At 49.1% G+C, this 20,857-nt stretch overlaps 1 protein-coding gene across 1 annotated transcript in view; it reads right to left on the reverse strand.

Annotated features, from left to right (window-relative positions):
- Positions 1-20,337, reverse strand: part of Pla2g4e (phospholipase A2 group IVE) — a 31,802-nt gene extending 11,465 nt beyond the window's left edge. Inside the window, exons 1-11 of the mRNA XM_051144437.1 lie at positions 20,265-20,337; positions 12,890-13,026; positions 11,374-11,505; positions 10,398-10,438; positions 8,816-8,858; positions 7,902-7,965; positions 6,223-6,383; positions 6,033-6,119; positions 5,650-5,687; positions 4,268-4,403; positions 2,527-2,663 (exon numbers count right to left, since the gene is read on the reverse strand). Of these exons, the coding sequence (XP_051000394.1) occupies positions 2,527-2,663; positions 4,268-4,403; positions 5,650-5,687; positions 6,033-6,119; positions 6,223-6,383; positions 7,902-7,965; positions 8,816-8,858; positions 10,398-10,438; positions 11,374-11,505; positions 12,890-13,026; positions 20,265-20,292 (1,004 nt within the window). The 5' untranslated portion in view covers positions 20,293-20,337. The remainder of the gene's footprint in view (positions 1-2,526; positions 2,664-4,267; positions 4,404-5,649; positions 5,688-6,032; positions 6,120-6,222; positions 6,384-7,901; positions 7,966-8,815; positions 8,859-10,397; positions 10,439-11,373; positions 11,506-12,889; positions 13,027-20,264) is intronic.
- Positions 20,338-20,857: the final 520 nt, after the last annotated feature.

The raw sequence follows: 20,857 nt of genomic DNA on the forward strand, positions 1-20,857 counted from the left end.
TGAGCCACCATGTGGTCACTGGGAATTGAACTCAGGACCTTTGGAAGAGCATGCAGTGCTCTTAACCTCTGAGCCATCTCTCCAGCCCTATTCTTTATTCTTTATTCTTCATTTATTGACAGGGTTTCATGCAGACCAGGCTGGCCTCCAACTCAGTATAAGGCTGAGACTGGTCTAGAACTCCTGATCTTTGTGTCTCTACCTCCTAAGTGCTCACTAGTGTAACAGGTATGTGCCACCACCCTCAGGTTACTAATCGTTGTTTTAAAAGGAATGTTTTCCCCAGTTCATGGGACCTGTGAACATTTCATTCTAACATTCTGGCTGGGCCTGAAGCCCTCTCTGTGTTCTGCATACCACACAGTAGTCCAAGGGAATAATATAGTGCCCCTGGGCCTGTTGAAGCAAGTTATCATTTTAAACACATTTTAAATGGGCTCTCACTGTGTAGCCCACCCTGGCTAGTTTGGAACTTGCTATGTAGACCAGGCCAGCCTTGAACTCACAGAAGTCCACCTATCTCTGACTCCTGAGTGCTGGGCCACCAGGTCAGCTATAATAGTAATTTTAAAAAATGATGTGAGGTGCTGGATGCCCCTACAACTGGTGTTCCAGGCACTTGTGAACAGCCTGACAGCATTGGGTATTGGGAACTAAAAGTCGGTCCTCTGCAAGAACAGTGTGAGCTTTTCCTAGCTGAGCATCTCTCTAGCGCTGCGAGTTATCGTGATAGCTGTCTGGGGTTAGCGATGGACACGGGCCCTGCACGGAGTTCAAGTTCCAGGTCTATGACTCCTGACGTGAGTGACCCAGGGCAAGTACTCTTGTTTCTCCAGCTGTAAAAACGCCAGTGGGGGAAGTTATGGGTGACTGCTTTCCCTGCAGGGTCTTCATCTAGAAACCCAACCAACTGCAGATTGAAATTATCCTGAAAATTCTTCCTGTATACTGTACCTCTATGGACTGCTATTATTCCCTAGATAAGAGAACACATCTAAAGCAGGGCGTGGTGGCACACGCCTGTGATCCCAGCACTCGGGAGGCAGAGGCAGGCGGATCACTGTGAGTTTGAGGCCAGCCTGGTCTACAAAGTGAGTCCGGGACAGCCAAGGCTACACAGAGAAAATCTGTTTCGAAACCCTCCCCTCCCCCAAAAAGAGAGCATAGCTATTTACACAGCAACTACATTGGATTGGTGCTATAAGCAATCTAGAGATGACTTAGGGTACCTGTTAGGATTGTGTGGGTGACATTATGCAGATCCCATGCCCTGTGTATAAGGGGCTTGAACATCAGCTGAGAGTGATAGCCCCACCCCCACCCATACCCTGTAACCAGCCTCTCTTGGATGTTGATAGTCAGCTATGCTTGGTGCAGAGGGCAACACTGGTAACCATCTGATCTAAAGCCTCCAGCATCTAAGAAGTAGATAAGGAGCCTGGGAGAGGGAGACAGTCATGTGGGTCTCCTGGGATAAGTTCTCGTCCAGTCCCTCTGATGAGAGCCACTTGGAGCTCCATCAAAAGAAAAGGCACAGCAGGGAGACTCAGGGCTCTGTACCCAACAGAGTGAGATGTAGCTCAGGCTACGAGGCCTCTGGTTGTTACAGGGTGGCATGATGACTTTAGTGAGCCCCTGCCCCTATACACAGTGTAAACAGGTCTATGTTATGACTACATTTATATAAGGATAACTGTGTTGATGACGCTGACTGAAACATTTCCCTTAACTCACAAGACCTTTTATTCCTTATTATTTAAATATAAATGAGCAAATTATATATATATATATATATATATATATATATGTATATATATATATATATATATATATATATATATATCTCCCCTCAGTGCTATGCCTCTTGTTAGAGTTGATATTGCCAGGTTTCTTTTTGGGACCCCAGTGCCCATTTCCCTTCCACCTTAGCAGAGTGAGGAGGAGGAGCAGCAGCAGCAGCAGGAGGAGGAGGAGGAGCAGCAGTAGGAGGAAGAGGAGAAGGAGGAGGAGGGGGAAGAGGCGGCCCCATGCAAGCTCTCCTTATTCCTTTCATATACTTGAGGAGGTCTGACAGGATAGCACTGAGGGTCTGCAGGAAGGCATGACAGAATAACTGGGCTAGTTCTACCCATCCTGGGAGACTGGACCCAGCCCCAAAAGAGGGTGGCTGCACCTCACCAGGACAGACAGAACACCAGGCTCACTCACCATTGGCCACCATAGTTTCCTGGGCTACCGCCACAGCGCCAAGGACATAAGTCAACAATGAACAATACATAGAATAGCTCAGCGCTTTATACCGGGAGAGGCCAAGACCATCGCTAACCCCACCTTATGGATTCAGTAAGCAAGTTTAAGGAATTACATGGAATATCCCAAATCCTACAGCTGTGCATGGTAGAGCTTTCCAGGCATCGCAAGTCACTTTTACTTGGGACGGGAACATTCAGCGGTCCACCAGATCCCAGGCCATGCCCATTTGCTACTTCCTCTGGGCTCCATCAAGGGTGGTGTCCAGTTCCTTACCAGGTTGCGCCTGACAAGCCAGTCAAGTAAGTAGAACAGTCCAGAAGGTTCAGCTTCTGCAGCCCCAGCAGGTGGCCATACAAGGAGACCATAGATCTTGTGCCACCTCCCGTGGCCATGAGGGCTATCGTCGGTACCTGTAGGCACAGAGGGAGACTGCTGGGAAGGGCTCCTCCACAGACAAGGACATGGAGTGATCCCAGCTCAATAAAAATGGTGGTGGACAGAGAGCTGGTTAGAGAGAAGAGAGGGGAAGGAGATGGCTCGAGGGCTGTCTTTCACAGAGCAGTGAGTTACTTGGTAGGGGCCAAAAGATGACCTTTGCTCTAAGCCCAGTGACGCTATCAGTAAGGGGTCTGCTGCCTAAGCCAGGCTTGGTAAACCAGAGACATGGTCAAAGAGTTCTGAGCTCTCTTGTTCATAGGTGTTAAAACTGAGGGGGCTAGAGAGATGGCTCAGAGGTTAAGAGCCCTGTCTGTTCTTCCAAAGGTCCTGGGTTCAATTCCTAACAACCACATGGTGTCTCACACCACCTATAATGTGATCTAATGTCCTCTTCTGGCCTGCAGGTGTACTTGTGGGTAGAACACTATATAAACAATAAATAAATAAATCTTAAAAAAAAAAAAACCTGAGGCTGTATGTGTGACTATGTGTGAATCATGGATGATGAGTGACTGACATCTGTACAGTGGCATTAGGACACTAGTCCCTGGCCTGTCACATGGTACATGCTCAGCCTATACAGAATTTGTGAGACCGAGAGAAAAACCGCATTTCTGATGGTGAGCGTGGGTAAACACAGATTTACAGTACCCCTGGTGTCTTTCTCTAAAGATGAGATGAAAGAGGAAGCTTTGGGCCCAACTCCCTGTCTCCACTTAGTAGGGACAGTAAGATCTCTCGGGAAGCTGAAGCCCAGTCACAGCTCTGCTCCTGTCTCAGCCTACATTCCAGTTAGCCTCTGGCACAAGGTGCTGGGGGTGGGGGATGGGGGCCACTGCCCTGCTCCCCGGGACTAACAGACGGAGGAGCAGGGGCACCATGGCTGCCTCCAGGGGACGAGGCAAACTGGCTCTGGGAATGGAATGGGCTTTCTCTTCAAGTTCCTACAGCTGTCATTTCTGGTGGGGATGTGTATAAGAAAGAGAACAGGGCTGGACAGATGGCTCAGAGGTTAAGAGCAGTGACTGCTCTTCCAGAGGTCCTGAGTTCAATTCCCAGCAACCACAAGGTGGCTCACAGCCATCTATAATGAGATCTGGTGCCCTCTTCTGGCCTGCAGGTGTACGTGCAGGCAGAATATTGTATACATAATAAATAAATAAATCTTAAATTAAAAAGAAAGAAAGAAAGAAAGAGAACAAGTGGATGAAGGCTGGGGGTTGGGCGCCTAAGGAGAGAGAACCTTAAGATGTTTCCGGGCTGGGTGACAATGTCATCTTGCTTCTGTATCGGTAAGATCGCTTAGTCACATCAGGATCCTGTGTGCGTGCTTGCGTGTGCGCATGGGTGGGTGTGCAGCAGCAGGAGCGCCCCCCCCAACCCTGGCGAGCACACAAGGGCAGGGCCCTTGTACCTGGGACTGGGACCTCAGCAGGTAAAGCAAACAGATTCAGGTGGTACAATTAGTCACCCCGGGGTTAGGAAAGAGAGAGTGAGAGGCTGGTAGAACATGGAGCTGAGGGTACCAATAACGCAGAGTGAGCCTCAGGCCAGGCCAGTGGTCCTGCGTACACACCTCGTCCTCCTGCAGGTCCTCCTCCAGCTGTAGCACCTGTCTCAGTGCCTTGGCCACCACTACCTTCCGCTTCTGCAGGAACTCCACCTCTTCCTGGCACAGGCTGTAGCCCAGCCGCACATCCAGCTTGTTAGGGCTGTGGGAGAGGGAACTATGTAGCCTCCACCTTCAGCTGGAAGATGTAGGGCTCAGCTTTGTCGTGGGACACTGGGCATAGAGCTGGCTTGCTGTAAGCTGGTACCTGTCTAAATACTACAGGGACCAGATGTGGTGGCGCACGCCTTTAATTCCAGCACTCGGGAGGCAGAGGCAGGCGGATCTCTGTGAGTTTGGGGTCAGCCTGGTCTACAAAGTGAGTCCAGGACAGCCAAGGCTACACAGAGAAACCCTGTCTCAAACAAACAAACAAACAAACAAAAAACCAAACAACAACAAAAAATCCCCAAGAGATCTGGCTGCTCTTCCAGAGGACCTAGATTCAATTCCCAGAACCCACACGGCATCTTACAACACTTGGTAACTCCAGTTCCGGACCCTCTTCTGGCCTGTTGGCACTGCACACATTTAGTACACAGGCTTTTGTGCAAGAAAAAAAAAAATACTCATATACATAAAATAAAAATTATAAAAATTACAGTCACTTAATTTTCAACAAAGATAAAAGTTAACGGATAAAGAATAGTCTTTTCTGTAAATGATGCAGGAGAGTTGAATATCTGCAGTGTGAAATGTACACCCTAGATATGGGAGCTAACACTAGAGATGTCTTTGGAGAAAACATGGGAGCAAATTTTCATGATTTTGGATTAGGCAATACTTCTTGGATCTGACACCAAAACTACAAGTGACAAAAGAGAAAATAGGTTTCATCAAAATTTTAAAAAACTCTCATTTTTTCAAAGGACACCATCAAAAAGGAGCTGGAAGACACAGTTCAGCAGCTGAGACCTGGGTTCAGCTCCCAGCACCTACGTGGTGGCTCACAACCATCTGTAACTCTAGTTCCAGGGGACCCAGTGCTGTCTTCTGACCCCTATGGGTGACAGGTATGCACGTGGCATACATACATAAATGTAAACAAACACTCACACAAAAATAACATACACACAAAGAAAATATAAAGGCATCCTCCAAAACAGGGGCAAAAATACCATACTGGTATCCTGAATATACAAAGAACTTTTATAAGTTAATAAGACAGAGCCCATTTAAAACACAAGCAAAGGATTTGGGCAAACACGTCTCAAAGAAGATCTATTAATGGCCAATTAAGTCCAGAATAGGTGTTCAACCTTGTTGGCCATTGAAGAGAATACAAATGAAACCACCTCACACCTATTCCTTTGAGTTAGAGGGGAGGGGGACAGAAAAGGGAACTTTACCAGGGAGTGGACTTCATGTGTAATTCATAGCTCTCTCCCTGATAAGAAAAAGGTGAGATGCCGGTTAGAGATGATGACTGAGAACAAAGGGGAGCCCAACCAAAGAGGTAGACACTTACCACCTTCTTGGACTCAGTACCATGCATGCTCACAATATGCACAAACATGTTCCCTCCCCACATGCTACTTCTAGATATGACATTCCACCATCCTCACTCAGGCTCCACATGGCCCCTGGTTCCCACAGAGGCCTACAAGGCCAGTCCATTTTTGCCCGAGAGACCCCACGTGCTACCTTCCCCCATGTGTCTTTGGGCTCCTCCCATCTCCCTGCTACAGGAACTAAGCAGCTCCGAGACCCCTCCCCAGAGCCTGGTGCTCACCACAGGCAGGGTCACCGCCTCCCCATCAGGAAGACAATCCAGGGGCTGACAGACACTGCCATTCCTGGACGCTCCACAGCAGCAAAGCTAGAAGGACAGGGTGGGCTCTGTGAGGGGCTGAGGGGCTCCTCTGTGAGCCCTCTCAGACCAGTCCCCCTCATCCCCCCTTCCAACCCTGGCTGCCTTGTACCCCACAGTTCCAGTGGCTCTTAGGTGCCTCGGTGTGGAGCTGGGGATGGAAGAACTTAGGGTAATGGAAGCAGGAAGGGTTGGGGTAGCAGGGCTCCGGGCAGGGTGGGATTCGCTGGGTATTCTCGAATGAGTCTGTCACCGTCACCAGGAGGTCTTTGTCTGAGAAAGAAGATAAGATGTGATTGTAAGGCTCTCTCTCAGCCTAAGCCTGGGAACATGACCCAGACAAGCAGCTTGAGAAACTGACCCAGAAAGAATTGAAGGCCAGCTTCAGATTCTGAGATCAAGGTGGCCAACTGAGATAAACAATTTCAACTAAGGTAAACAATTTTCAGAAAAGTACCATCTGGAAACTCCCCAACACCCTTCCCTGCCAAGAATAGCCCTCAAGACCAACAGCCCCGGCAATAGCCAATAACATTTAGACAAGCACCCCTAGTGACCACCAGAGCCAATCCTAACATAGGGCACGCAGCCCCTCCTAACCTTTGCGGTTTTAGCCTTTAAGAACAGCTTGTAGCAGTGACTTGGGGAGCCTCCCTCCCTGCGGAGGCCCCCTGACGCACCTCAGCAATAAACCTTGTGCTTTTGCATCAACACTGTGGTCCTCGAGTGGTCTCTTGCGACGACCCCCTACCCAAGTGGACTCTAGGGTCCAACATTAGGACTCTGGAAAGTGTCTCATCTCTCTTTCCCATTTAGCCCAACCCTGCACCCCCCCCCACCAAATCCTATCTTGGTTCAGTGGTTAGAGCACTATTGCTTTTGCAGAGACCCGGCTATGGTTCTAGCACCCACATTGTGGCTCACAACTATATATAACTCCAGTTCCAGGGGATCTGACGCACTTGGCATACATATATCAAGGCAAAACATTCATACACATAAGATAAAATAAATTTAAAAATCAAGACGCCCTGTCTTGAAGTACCAGGAGTGCTTCACAGTCACTGGACACTCATTAAAATGCCCCAGACAGGGCCCTGAAATCTGTAATTTAACAAGGCCAGTGAAGAATGCTGATAGCACGCTCTCCAGAGGCCCTCTAAGATGCGGAGAGAGACCTCAACATTAGACTGCTTGGTTCTGCTTTGCTAGAAGAGCCACGCCCAAAGTGACTTTGCAGAGAAAACAGACACCCATCAGACTGTCAGTTTGGTAGCAGACCCCCACCCCCAGCCCTTCTTTTTGGCCATGTCTGTGAACAGCCTGTAACCCAGCATAAGAGACGTGGGGAGGGGTGGACAGTGGCATGTGTGGGTCACTAGGTGTCTTCCAACTGGAAACTACTGTGAATTGGGAGCTGCTCTGAAGGTGTGGCTTGAGGACCACGGCAGCTTTAATGCCCACCTGCCCCAGGTGCTGCCGTTGTAGTGGACTCAGCCCCAGGGGGCAGCACTGAACCCTAGGCCCCAGGACACATGGCGGGCCTGAGGACTTCGATCAGGGGATCCCTGAAAGAACACCCCCTTCGTAGAGAGGGGTGAAGAGGACAGGTGCCTCAGGGCACGATGGTTTTGAGTTTTGACTTTACTTCCCCAGCCCAGCATAGCCTAGACTAGGTTGAGATGATCTGGTTCCCTGAGCTCCAAATTAACCTCCATGGGGCTTGGGAGCAGCCTTAGCCCCACCTCCACCACTGAAACCCACCGCTAGACAGAGCAAGGAAATTCTCACTTTTTTCCCTCTTCCTTGGCCTCCTGGATTCTGCGTGAACCTCCAGGCAAGAGACTTGGCGAGACTGTAACAAAGCAAAGAGGGTTGCTGGGACTCAGGCCATTTCCTCCCTCTTCTGGTTAGAAGGGAAGAGGCAAAGACTCTGACTAGTTCAGCGTCGTCAGCCTACGGCTTAAGCTGAGCACGCTGGGTTTGCTATAGACAATGCTGAACCCAGTCAAGGCATGGTGCCTCGCTCCAAGCTCCAAGTGGGGACTCTGGGGGTGGGGGTGGGGAAGGCACGATAGGACAGGACAAACCTAGGACATATACCACAGTTTACTGGGAGTCATGTTCATGTTTATAAGGGGCTGACCTGAGACACTGTTCAGCCTTATAAATGGGAACTTGAAATACAACAACTTTCTAAGCAGCAGAGGCCAGGCAAAGGTAGTTTCCTGTGACGCTGGGTACGTTCAGTTTTGTTATTGTTGTTGTTTTGTTTTGTTTTTGAGACAGGGTCTTCCTATATAGACCAGGCTGGTCTTGAACTCATAGAGATCAGTCTGTCTCTGCCTCCCAAGGGCTGGACTTCAAGATGTGTATGTCCCACTATATCTGGCCCACAAAATAATTTTAGTACTGAAATCATGCTTGCAGAGGTATTGGAGTTGCAGGTGACAAAGCCTGGGAAAGAGGTGACCTTTGGGGCATTGTAGGTGATACAATGGGGCAGAGGTGATACCCTGATACTTTCTGCAAGAGCCCGGAGGGTAGCCCCACCCCACATGCATCCCATTGGGTTAACCAGTTAGTCTAATTCTCCTTAGGCTCAGCATGGGGACAAGGCCCCATGCTGTGTCTAGCACCATCTCGCATGAGAGCAGCAGCCATATGTGGTCTCCAGGGCTACGAGAGCCAAGAAGGACAATTACCACCAGCACGCCATTGGTGATGAGGGTCTCTGGTGAGGAGGGACTGAAAAATAAGAGAGAACTTCCATTTAGTGGCAATATTCTTGGCTGATTTCCTTACGAAGGTGGCAAAAACTGTAAATCATTTCAGTCGTTAAAATAGCAGATTCTTCTCAGTGATTGTGAAAAATATCTGCTTGAAAAAAAACTGGGTTTGAAGTAGACTTGGTGGCATCTGTAACCTCAGCACCCAAGAGGCAGAGGCAGGAGGATCAGCTCTAAAGCTGGTCTCTGTCTAAGATCCACTTAGATCTAGGACTGTAGGTTGCCGAGGAGGAAAGTGGTGGCCATTTAGAACAATGTTCATAGGGAGGTAGATGTACAGGCGGGACTGCAGCAGGACGCGGCCCGTTGTCTAGAACAGATGCAAACGCTTCATACCGACAAAGCTTCTGGGCTTCAACTAATGTATACATTTTACATATAGGGTTGGCTTTTTATTTATTTTTATTATTTTATTTTATTTTTTAGCATTTTTATTAATTCATTCCTATTACATCTCAATTGTTATCCCATCCCATGTATCCTCCCATTCCTCCCTCTCTCTTGCTTTCACCCTATTCCCCTCCCCTATGACTGTGACTGAGGGGGACCTCCTCCCGCTGTATATGATCATAGAGTATCAAGTCTCTTCTTGGTAGCCTGCTAGCCTTCCTTTGAGTGCCACTGGGCCTCCCCATCAAGGAGACATCGTCAAATATGGGACACCAGAGTATATATTAAAAGTATCTTGTTATTTCATGTGTGTATGGGTGCTTTGCCCATCTCCCTGCGTGTATGTGCAGCACATGTATGCAGTGCCAGCAGAAGCCAGAAGGTGGCATCAGATCCTGTGGAAATCACAGGTGGTTGGGAGCTGCCATATGGGTGTTAGGAATTGAACCCAGGTCCTCTGGAAGAGAAGCCAATGTTCTAAGCTGTTTCTCTACCCCCAGATTTGGCTTTTTTTGACCCCTCCTCTGGTTCTGGCCAGGGCTTAGGATTTTTGTTCTGATAGTTCTGGGTCAAAGAGGAGAACCCTTTTCCTGATCCATACCATGGTAGCGGGAATTCTGTTAAGAAGCTCCTTTGGGGAATGCTGGGGGCTGAGGTAAACACTGAGTCTCTCTCTCTCCTCTCTCCCCCCTTCTTTTGTTCTCTCTCTCTCTCTCTCTCTCTCTCTCTCTCTCTCTCTCTCTCTCTCTTTGTGTGTGTGTGAGAGAGAGTGTGTGTGTTGTAATTGTGTGCTACCATACTTGACTTATTACAGTCCTAGGAACTGAACTTAGGCCTTTGTGCATACTAGGCAAGCATTCTACCATCTGAGCTATATGCCTAACTAAACCCATAGTCCTTAAAAGAAAACTGGCTTCAATGAAAGTAGGACAGCGGTGGAGCCTGGGCACCCACACACACCCCTTACAAGCTCCTGAGAACTGACACTTAGGGAGGAAGCCGGCACAGGTGCCAACCGTAAGGCTGGAACAGGGGAAGGTGGCACAAAGACCGACTCAGCTCTAAGGTCAAGGATCTTAGCTGACACACAGGCCTGATGCCTACTTACTTTTCTGAGAGCAGGAACTCCACCTCCAGCTCTTCCATGCCCTGGTGAGAAAAAAGGTAAGGAGGTTACCGACCATGTCTGCATGCCTCCGCCTCCCAGGACCCTCTTCTGCCCCTGTAGACCTGCCGCGTCATTCCCGTACTTGGTCCTGGGGCCATGGAGAAGGAACAGCTGCTCCCAGCTCTTCTTGCCCTTCCTGCCTCTCTTTGTCCCAAGTCTCTGACATTAGGAACAGCACTGGCAATTTAGGAGAGATTCAGATGTGGGTGTGACACCTGGCCCTGAAGTGCATGCTTCTGTCTTAGAATGCTGGCTTTCTATTTTAGTTCACAATGCCCCACTGCTTGCCTGTTTTCCCATGGAGCTCAGAGCCTGGGCAAGAGAGCTCTGAGATGGCACTGTTAGCCCAACTCTGCTCCCATGCCTTTTTGTGTAACTGGAGGTGAAACACGGCTTCACTGAGCCTCAGTTTCCCTCAACGGGGGAAGTAGATGCTTGCTCTCTGACGTATGCCCAAAGCCCAGGACAGCATCTCATCCATAAGTGTCCCAGTATTTGTGGGATGATTGAGTCTAGAAAACCTCGATTCTTTCCAGTTCTGAACATCTTTGACTTGCCCTATCTACCCGAGGGTATTCCAGAAACAGGACTTGGAGGTAAAAAAAAGGTAATCGACATCCGTGTTTCTATTGAATATCGCAAACACTACTTGCTAGGCGCCTTCATTGTGCTTCTGCATCTAAGCCTTACGGCACTCCTACTTGGAGGAGCCATTGCTACCTTTGCACAGATGAAGAAATAGAAGATGAGAGGAGGTAAGTAAATCTCATGAAAATGAGAGTACTGGGATTTGAACCAGAAGCATGACCTGTCCCAGCTAGCATGTGTGTTCAGAGAAGGCACATGAGGGTATCATGGTAGTAAGTGGCTAGTCCTCATGAAGTCAGAGGCTCAGGGCCTGTGACCCTGCACCCACCTCTGGATTGAGTGGGAACTTCACATGGGTTTTATTCCGAAAGCAGAGCTTGGAGAGGTCATAGAGAACTGTCAAGAGATGGTCGTTTGGTGTCAATGTGTCTTCATCACAAACGCTCAGTTCTAGTACATTCTAGAGGAGAGGAGAGAGAGCAAGCCTGGTTACCATGGTTGCAATGGCATACTCCCAGATCAAGGGTCATGACCTCAGTCTAGCAGAAAGTCATGTCCGAGGAAAAGGGACATAGAGGCTTCTGTGTGGATGTCAGAGACATTTTTGGGGACATGAATTCAGGGTGGAAGTCTCTCTCCTGTTCTCCAGTTCTTTGGAGGCTGCCATCCCTCCCACCCCACCACCCCACCCCTGCTCTGATTTCAAGAGACTTTGGTCCCTTTAAAAGCTTGAGAAGCACTGGGCATGGGGGGGGGGGGACACACCTTTAATCCCAGCACTCAGGAGGCAGCAGCAGGTGGATCTCTGTGAGTTCAAGGCCAGCCTGGTCTACAGATCAAATTCTAGGACAGCTAGAGCTGTTACACAAAGAAACCCTGTCTCGAAAAATCAAACCAAACCAAACCAAACTTGCAGTCTCCCTGTCTCAACTTCCTGAGCGTTGGTATGGCAGGTATGAACCACCACAACTGGTGAAAAGGGTTTTGTTTTGTTTTTAGAACTATAGTGACCACAGCCCTCTTAAAAAAAAAAATTAAAGAACTCTTCATTAACCGGAACTCTAAAATGGTTGTCTGGAGTGTCAAGCCTCTACTTCATCACCAGGCCAAATTTGTCTCAAGGCTGCCGCAACTCAAGATGATCAAGGAGAATTCATTCTCCAGGACATGTCACCATGACTTAGACCTACCGTATATCTGAAGAAAATCACCCTCATGAACTAATGACTCAGTGAGTGGAAGAGCACACACCCGAGGAAATAGAAGAGAAATGCACTAAAGCAATTAAGAACGGATTTAAGAGGAAAGCCTCTCGCTGAAACTAGATCAGGTTGGACCTGGTCAATAGAACGGCTTTCCCTCCTGGATATTCTCTTGCAGGGAGATGACTCTGGAAGGTACTGGAAACACAATTCGTTCTGAAGCAAGAGATGGTCAGGTCCAGCAACAATAAGCAGGACAGGGGAAGTTAGCAGGGTTATCAGAGAGGAGCACACATGGGGACAAGGAGGTAGTAGGTGTGGGAAGAGAGGCTAGCAGGGGAAGTTAGCAAGGTTATCAGAGAGGAGCACACATGGGGACAAGGAGGTAGTAGGTGTGGGAAGAGAGGCTAGCAGGGGAAGTTAGCAGGGTTATCAGAGAGGAGCACACATGGGGACAAGGAGGTAGTAAGTGTGGGAAGAGAGGCTAGCAGGACAAAGAGGAAGACAAACAGCCTTAAGAAGGCCGGACACACACACACACACACACACACACACACACACACACACACACGCACGCACACATGCACGCACATGCACACGCGCACACGCACACACGCACAGGTGTGGTCCTCTGTGACTCACCTTTACTTGAGTCTGAATCTGAAAGGTGAAGCTTTCATCCCATTCCGGGTGTTGGCAATTGGAGATGGTTCTGGTCCTCAGCTTCTCCTGAGAGGCAGTAGGCAGCCAAAGGGTCACAAAGCAGTCTGTCTGACTCACTGCCCAAGGAAGACGATGGGAGAAGAGAAAGGATTGAGGGGGATTATGGGGTCAAAAGAACTTTAGACAAATCTCTTCTAGAGCAAGGTGTACTCTCAGTTGATACTCTTTTCCTGATTGCAGGGGTCTACCTCTCTGACTTGGTCCTAGAACTCCAAGAAGTCCACACAGACCCCAGGCTATGCTTTTCGTGGGATGGGGACAGGTCTTGCTGCTTCTTGTCAGGGACACGGGTAACCTAACGCAGTAGTACCCCAGGCTCCGAGCAAACACTTTTGATGGTTACTCTTGGTTGCCAACTTGACTAATCTAGGATCAAGTAAAACCTAAGCTTTGGGCCATCCCTGTGAGGGGTTTTTTAGTCAGATTATCTGAAACAGGAAGACCCGCCCTAACTCTGGGCCACATCTTCTGGTGGCAGCCAGTATAAAATGACAGGAGACTGCTTTTTACCTACTTGCCCTCATTATCACTGGCAAGACCATCTATTCTGTTGTGAAAACATTCCTCCACCAATATTAGAACCAACTTCTTTGGGGATTCCAATATCCACAGAGGACCAGCATCCTCCCAGGAACACTCCAGGCCTATGGCACCACTGGAACTATGAGACATCCAGATAAGCTCCACAGAGCTCCAGATGTCAGGGAAACAGCTGGAAGACCTACTCCAAAGGTCCAGTTTACCTGCTGTCTTAGCATCAAGGGAATCAAAGCAAGGCTGAGCTGAGGAGAAACTGAAAGGAGGAAAAGCACAGCTTTCCATAAGTCAGTCAAGGAGAGCCACTGTGGGAAGGGGCTCAGGAAGCAACGAGCAGGGGCCACGCCTCCATGTGATGTAATGCAGACACACCCAGTGGGTTCTCCACTCACTACTGGTATCCTAGCATGACGGGTAAAATCCAAGGAACCTTCATATTGGTGGCCAAGTGGTTTCCTTCGCTTTAAATAAAGAAACCAAATGTGATGTTGTTCCATGTGCCCTGGAGAAGGGCGACGTTCCACTGTCAGAAAGCCCGGTAGGTGGCGAGGCTGGCTAGGATGGGACGTACTAGTAATTGTCGCGTAAGTGGGAGCAGAACTGCTTCCCAGGAACTGAAGCGTGTGCTGCCATGCCACCAAAGGCTCTTCAGTGTCTGTCACTGCAGTTTTGCAACAGTGCTCTGGCTTCGGATGCCAGTTAGTCTTCGGTGGTTGACCATTTGGTGGGCAGGCACTCCCAGGCCTCCTCGTCCTGAGCACAGGTAAGAGGGCACCCTCCTTTACCTGTCCTAACAATGATTGAATCCATACAAACCTTGATGGAGTGAGAAGAAAATGATGACCTCATCAGCCAGGCCCATCCCCTTCCAGGTCCACCCTTTTCCCTCCACTGACTCAGGTACCTGGGCCAGAAACCAGGTGCCCTCCTTGATCCTCACCTTGAGTCCTCAGCTGTACTGCCACTGCCTTGGTGGCAAGTCAGTCTCATCTCTGGAGCTTTCCCACCAGGTCTCCTCCCTCTTATGTTGTCCTGTGTCAACCTTTTCTCCTAAGAGAAGGAGTATTTTTCTTTTTCTCCTTTTCTTTTTCTTTCTTTCTTTCTTTCTTTCTTTCTTTTTTTTTAGACAGGGTTTCTGTGTGGCCTTGGCTGTTCTGGACTCGTTCTGTAAACCAGGCTGGCCTCGAACTCACAGAGATCTGTCTGCCTCTGCCTCCCAAGTGCTGGGATTACAGACATACGCCGCCACGCCTAGCGAGAAGAGGCTTTTTAAACATGACTGTGTCACTGCCCAGTTTAAAGGCTCCCATCTGGCTTCAGAAATGAGTCCCATCCTTACCCATGATCCTTCCCATTTTCTCAGCTTCAGCCTCATCTCTCTGCCCTTCCTGCCTCCCACCCCTGGCCTGCTTATGTTTATGCACACACTCATGCTCATCCTCACACACCTACACATGCAGGCAGACAGCCACCCACACTCACTCTTACTCTGACTCCAGGACAAGCTTATCACTCTTAGGTCTCCAAAAGGGCCCTTCTGTCTCACCTCAGGCCTTTGTACCTGCAGCTCCTTCTGCTAGACCTCTCTCTGTCTCTCTGTCTCTGTCCCTCTCTCTCCCTCTCTCCTCCTTCCTTCCTCCATCCCTACCCCTCCCTCCTTGCATTTATGTGTATGTGTGTTTGTCTGCGTGAGTTATGCACAATGTGCATGCAGTAACCTATAGAGACCAGAAGAGGGCATCAGATCTTCTGATACTGGAGTTACAGGAGGTTCTGTGCTGCCAGGTGCATGCTGGGAATGGAGTCTGGGTCCACCACAAGAGCACTGAGTATTTGGTTTTTTTTTGTTTTGTTTTGTTTTGCTTTTTGAGACAGGGTTTCTCTGTGTAGCCTTGGCTGTCCTGGACTTGCTTTGTAGACCAGGCTGGCCTTGAATTCACAGCGATCCACCTGCCTCTGCCTCCCAAAGTGCTGGGATTAAAGGCGTGCACCACCATGCCTACCTTACTGAGTATTCTTGACAGCTGTATCATCTTTGCAGCCCCAACATCTCTCTTTTCTACTTTAACCCACCCTTCTCTTCAATAGCCCTTCAAGTTTTAGAAGGAATCTTCTCTGAAAGCTTCCTCTGAGTGTCCAATTCTGGCCAGGTGCCCCTTAGCTGCGAGTCCCCTGTGGTGCTTCTAGGAGGGTGTTTGCTAGCCATACTGGCAGAGCAGGTCTAGTCATTCATTGTCTTCTGTGTCACCTGTGAACACTGAGAAGGCCAGGGCCTGTCACCTTTGGACAGAGTAGGCACTCACTAGACAACTTTTGAATGAATGAATGAATGAATAACAACTTCCTGCTATAGGACTGGAGCAGAGGCCAAGAAATCCTAGCAGATCCAGGTGGGCAAGCCAGTGTGTGTAATTGCTCTATTTAAAGCGAGAGTCACCAAAGACCTGAGCAGTCTTCTTGGACCCCTCCCTTGGCTTTCCCTGATCCCAAGCCCTCCTCCCTGGGTCTGGAACATTCTTCTCAAGTCTGATTTCTATGCAGTGGGCTTCTCTAAGACCTATTGGTTCTGCCAGGCCACTTAGCATTTATTATTTAAAGGACACTGTAAAAGACTTAGTTCCTCTAAAACTGTTCCTCTTTTGCCAATCCATACTTAATAATTCCCCACCAAATCCATTAAGTAACACCTCAGTGTTTTGGCCTAAGACAAGATAAAAAATATTCTTGCCAGGAGTGGTGGCCAGTGCTATTTAGTTTTTGCTAAGTTGATACAGACCTAGAAACATGGAAAGAGGGAATCTCAATTGGGGAATCGCTGCCATCAGATTGGCCTGTAGGGCAAGTCTTTAGTGGTATTTCCCCTCAAGATTTATTTATTTATTATGTATACAGTTTTCTGTCCACGCGTGTGCCTGCATGGCAAAAGGGGGCACCAGATCTCATTATAGATGCTTGTGAGCCACCATGTGGTTGCTGGGAATTGAACTCAGGACCTTTGGAAGAACAGAGAGTGAGTGCTCTTAGCCTCTGAGCCATCTCTCCAGCCCCCAACAGGCTTTAAGGTTTTAATTTTGTTTGTTTGTTTTGAGACAGAGTTTCTCTGTATAGTATTGCCTGTCCTGGACTCTCTTTGTAGATCAAACTGGCCTTGAACTCACATAGATCCACCTGCCTCTGCTTCCTGAGTGCTGGAATTAAAGGCGTGCACCACCACTGCCTGTGGGAGTGTTTTCTTAATTAATGATTGGTATAGGAGGGTCCAGCCCACAGTAAGCAGTGCCATCCTTGGACAGGTGATCCTGGTTTTTATAAGAAAGCAAGCATGGAGAGCAATCCAGAGCCATCTACTGAGCAACATTCCTCTATAATCTCTGCTTCAGTTTCTGCTGCCAGGCTCTTGCCTTGAGTTCCCACTCTGGTTCCCTCAGTGATGCACTGAAATCTGGAAAATGAAATAAACCCTTTTCCTCCCACAAGTTGCTTTTGATCAGTCTTTTGTCATAGCAGCAGCAGCAGCAACAACAACAACAAAGATTAGACCACGCTGCATGCCTGGACTCCCAGCACTTGGAGGACAGATGCAAGAGGAACAAGCGTTCAAGGCCAGTCTCAGTTCCATAGTGAGGCTCTCGTCTAATGAGCAAATGGTCAAAGAACAGCAGCTGCAACAAAAACACATTCCTGTGGGAGACAAGATGGAACAGGTGACCCAAACTCAAGCGCTCATCCGTTTTTCAATTTACTGCAGAAGCTTCCTCCACCCAATACATTAAAGGTTGGGAATAAGGGAAGGGGAGAGAGGCATGACAGTGGGAGCTCTGAGGGCCCAGGCTACCACCTGAGGCAGGCACATCAGCTAACTACAAGAATCCTCTGGTGTTGGTCACAAGGAAGTGGGTGACTAAACTGGGAATTTCAAGACCTGGGATTTCCTAGGCAAAAAGCAGGATCGAGCTCCTGTTTCCCAGGAAGTGACAGAGGGTTTGGTCATATGAATGATATGTCCCCTTTCCTGAACCGTGGGCAGCAGAGATGAGTCCATTGTCTTCACTGATGCTCAGAACATTCCTGTCTGGTTACAGTGGATACCCCAATATCTCTTGGAGTTCATACCTGATACCCCTAGGGGTACCGGTTGGGTTTTAATGTGTTTTCATTACAGAAAAAGACTCCTGGTGGCTGAGGGCTTCTAGGAATGCCTGCCTTCTAGCCTGGCACAGGTACCCTTTAGCTCTTGGCAAGCAGGGAGCCACACCTGAACCCTTGAATACTTCCTGCTATCAGCCTCTGGACATCTTCAGGGGGAAAAAAAGACCCAAGTTAGATGCCTAAACCAAAGACCCATTTATTTTGGATTTAAGGTATAAAGGGGCAATTTTTTCACAACAGTAATCAGGATAATTTCTCACTGAATCCAGAGAAAGTAGCACATAGCCTAGCCTGTGACAACTGTGGAGTGTTGAGCCAATGTGACCTTGCCAGCACCATCAGATGCCATATCTGCCTTTTGGCTCTTAGGAGAAGTGAGGAAAACATAAACAAAGAGATTCCAAAGACCCCGCCCCCCCCCCCCCCCCCCCCCCCGCCCCAAAGTCTGTTTGTATGCCAAGGGGCATGCAGGTGAAGGGAAAAACACTAGTAAAGCCAGATGGAAGCCTGCCTCACCACTTGCCAGCCTCCAGGGGACAGGTGTGGCAGGAAGATGACAGAAGAAAGGGCCTTGGACAATGCAAGGTCTTGCACACAGGGGCAGGCATGACAACCAAGAATGTACATCCTGGGTGACTGGTGATGGCGAGGGCTGGAACAGACACACCCCTGGAGAAGCTGGAGAAAGGTGTGTGGGAACCAGGGCTGAGGGGAGGGGTGACCTCTGCCTAAGAAGGAGTGGAGAGAGAGAGAGAGAGAGAGAGAGAGAGAGAGAGAGAGAGAGAGAGAGAGAGAGAGAGAGAATTCTGGAATGGGCAGGAAAGGCTAAATAGGTGTTATGGTCTGAGCCCAGGGGGCACTTCCTGGCTCCTCATATCATCACACACACACACACACACACACACACACACACACACACACACGCACACGCGCGCGCGCGCGCCCCTGCCATGTGCTAAGAAAGCCCTAAGGAGTCTGCAGATCCCTTGCTCTCTAGTGGATCCCTTGGCTGACACAAGCCAAACTTAATGCTTGTTGGCACAATTCCCACTGGCACGGGCCTGAATGCCTCACCCTCTGTAGGCTGTCTGAATCATGCTGGTCCCTTTGCTGTCTCTGGGACTTCAGAGCTGTCCCTCCCCTGGCCTTCCACACTCACATCGGCATTGTAAGTCCCCGGCCCCTCCACACTGCTCTCCCTCCAATCTGCTGTCCAGCAGAATTGGCGCATGAACACCAGGAAGCCATGCAACCCCCCAGGGACTCGTGTAGCAGAGTCCTCTGCTGTCTGACTTCTGGCTATCTATGACCTGACCACAGCTTCGTTCCCCCAGAGCAACAGTTCTCAACTTGTGGTTCAAATCACACCTATCATATCATATCATAATCTTGCATATCAGATGTTTACATTACAATTCATGAGTCATGTGGCAAAATTACAGTTATGAAGTAGCAATGAAATAATTTTATGGATACTGTCACCACAACATAAGGGGGCTGTATTAAAGGGGCACAGCATTAGGAAGATTGAGAACCACTGCCCTAGAGGGTCCTCTCTCTTCACCGGCCCTTCTCAGGCAATTATGAACCCCTCACCTACAAAGTGAGCCTCCTGTGATGATCTCTCGGGCGTTGGGAGAATTGGTGGTGTTTGGGTACCTGGTGGCCAGCCAACAGCAACTTCTCCAAGGACAGACCCTCTTCCTCTTCTTCTTCTTCTTTTTTTTTTTAATTAAGATTTATTTATTTAGGTATAGTGTTTTGCCTACATGTACACTTGCACACCAGAAGAGGGCACCAGATATTTTTATAGATGGTTGTGAGCCACCATGTGGTTGCTGGGAATTGAACTCAGGACCTTTGGAAGAGCAGCCAATGCTCTTAACCTCTGAGCCATCTCTCCAGCCCCTCCCCACCTTCCACTGACAGAGCTCCTTCTTTTAGGGTGCTCCTCCTCAGACCAGGCTTCCAAGTCCCCAGACCTGGCCATTCAGACCCTAGGACCTCAATGTGCTATTTCTGGCCTTTGCAGTCCCCACAGCTGTATACCCTGGACATAGAGCTTTCTCTCCCTAGAGAGGCCAGGCTGTCTTCCTAGTTTAGGCAAGCAGAGGTGCACACGAGGGGAGAACTCATTTCGTAGACAACCACACATAACATAGGTGTAGGGCTTCTCCAGTCCAGTCTAGTGGCTTCATTTCCTCCCAAAGCAGAGGGTCCCCGAGCTCCTGTGCCTTAGGAATGCAGCAGGAGCCAGATGAAGGGGAAGCTTGTCTATAAGGAATTCCTGCTTAGTGTGGCCTGAACATCCAACCACACGGAGTAGGCTGGGCTTCAGAGGCAGGTGCTACAAAGGCTGCTGGGGATGAAGAGGCAGCTTTGGGGTCCATGTCCTGAGAAGTGGCTCTGAGAGGGGCTGGCAGCCGCTTCCATGATGCCAAAAGGCCTCTCTTACATTACCACAGCAACCCTAAACTCACTAGTGATACACAGCAGTGGCTCAGAGTCTGTGGAATTCTATACACAGAGACATGCTTGACTGGCCACAGCTAGGTCCTTTCTCTATCTGGACCACCAAAACGGGAGGGAGGAGCGGGATGGTACTTACGTGTATCAGCCTGCCGGACGTTTTTCATGCCAATGACCCTCACTGTCAACGTATGGCATGGAAACGGCCCCTCCTGTGGAGTGGAAAAAAATAGGGTCACTCCCTAAGTACCACCTCCCGACCAGTGCTGCTGGGGAGACCTTCTCTCCACATTTGCCTCCCTGCCCACCTGCCTTGTATCAACCGCTGTGTTGTTCTGTCATTGTTTATTTTGGCTTGTCTTTCCTCCTACGTGGAAGACTCTAGAGCTGAGGCACGCTGCTCTTTCATCTTTGTACCTCCGTGTTGACATATGTGTATATACAAGAATAAATGTTTGTTAGACAGAGAATGCTCTGACCCAAGCACCGAAGGAACTTTAAGGGAGTCCCAAGATGTTTCAATTCTCTTTGCCCAGTGAATAATTTCTTATTCCAGTCACATAGACACAAACATTTCCCTTGCCCACCCAACATGGCAGCTTGCCCTGCAGGTAGGCACAGTATGACTGGGAGGGGTGGTCTATATCTATGAGGCCTAGACATCTCATGCCAGGAGCATACCACCACCCCGGACCTCAGTTCCCTCGCCTGTCAGGCCCCTCCCTGGCCATT

Source organism: Acomys russatus, chromosome 4, assembly GCF_903995435.1.
Source record: "Acomys russatus chromosome 4, mAcoRus1.1, whole genome shotgun sequence".
NCBI lineage: Eukaryota > Metazoa > Chordata > Mammalia > Rodentia > Muridae > Acomys > Acomys russatus.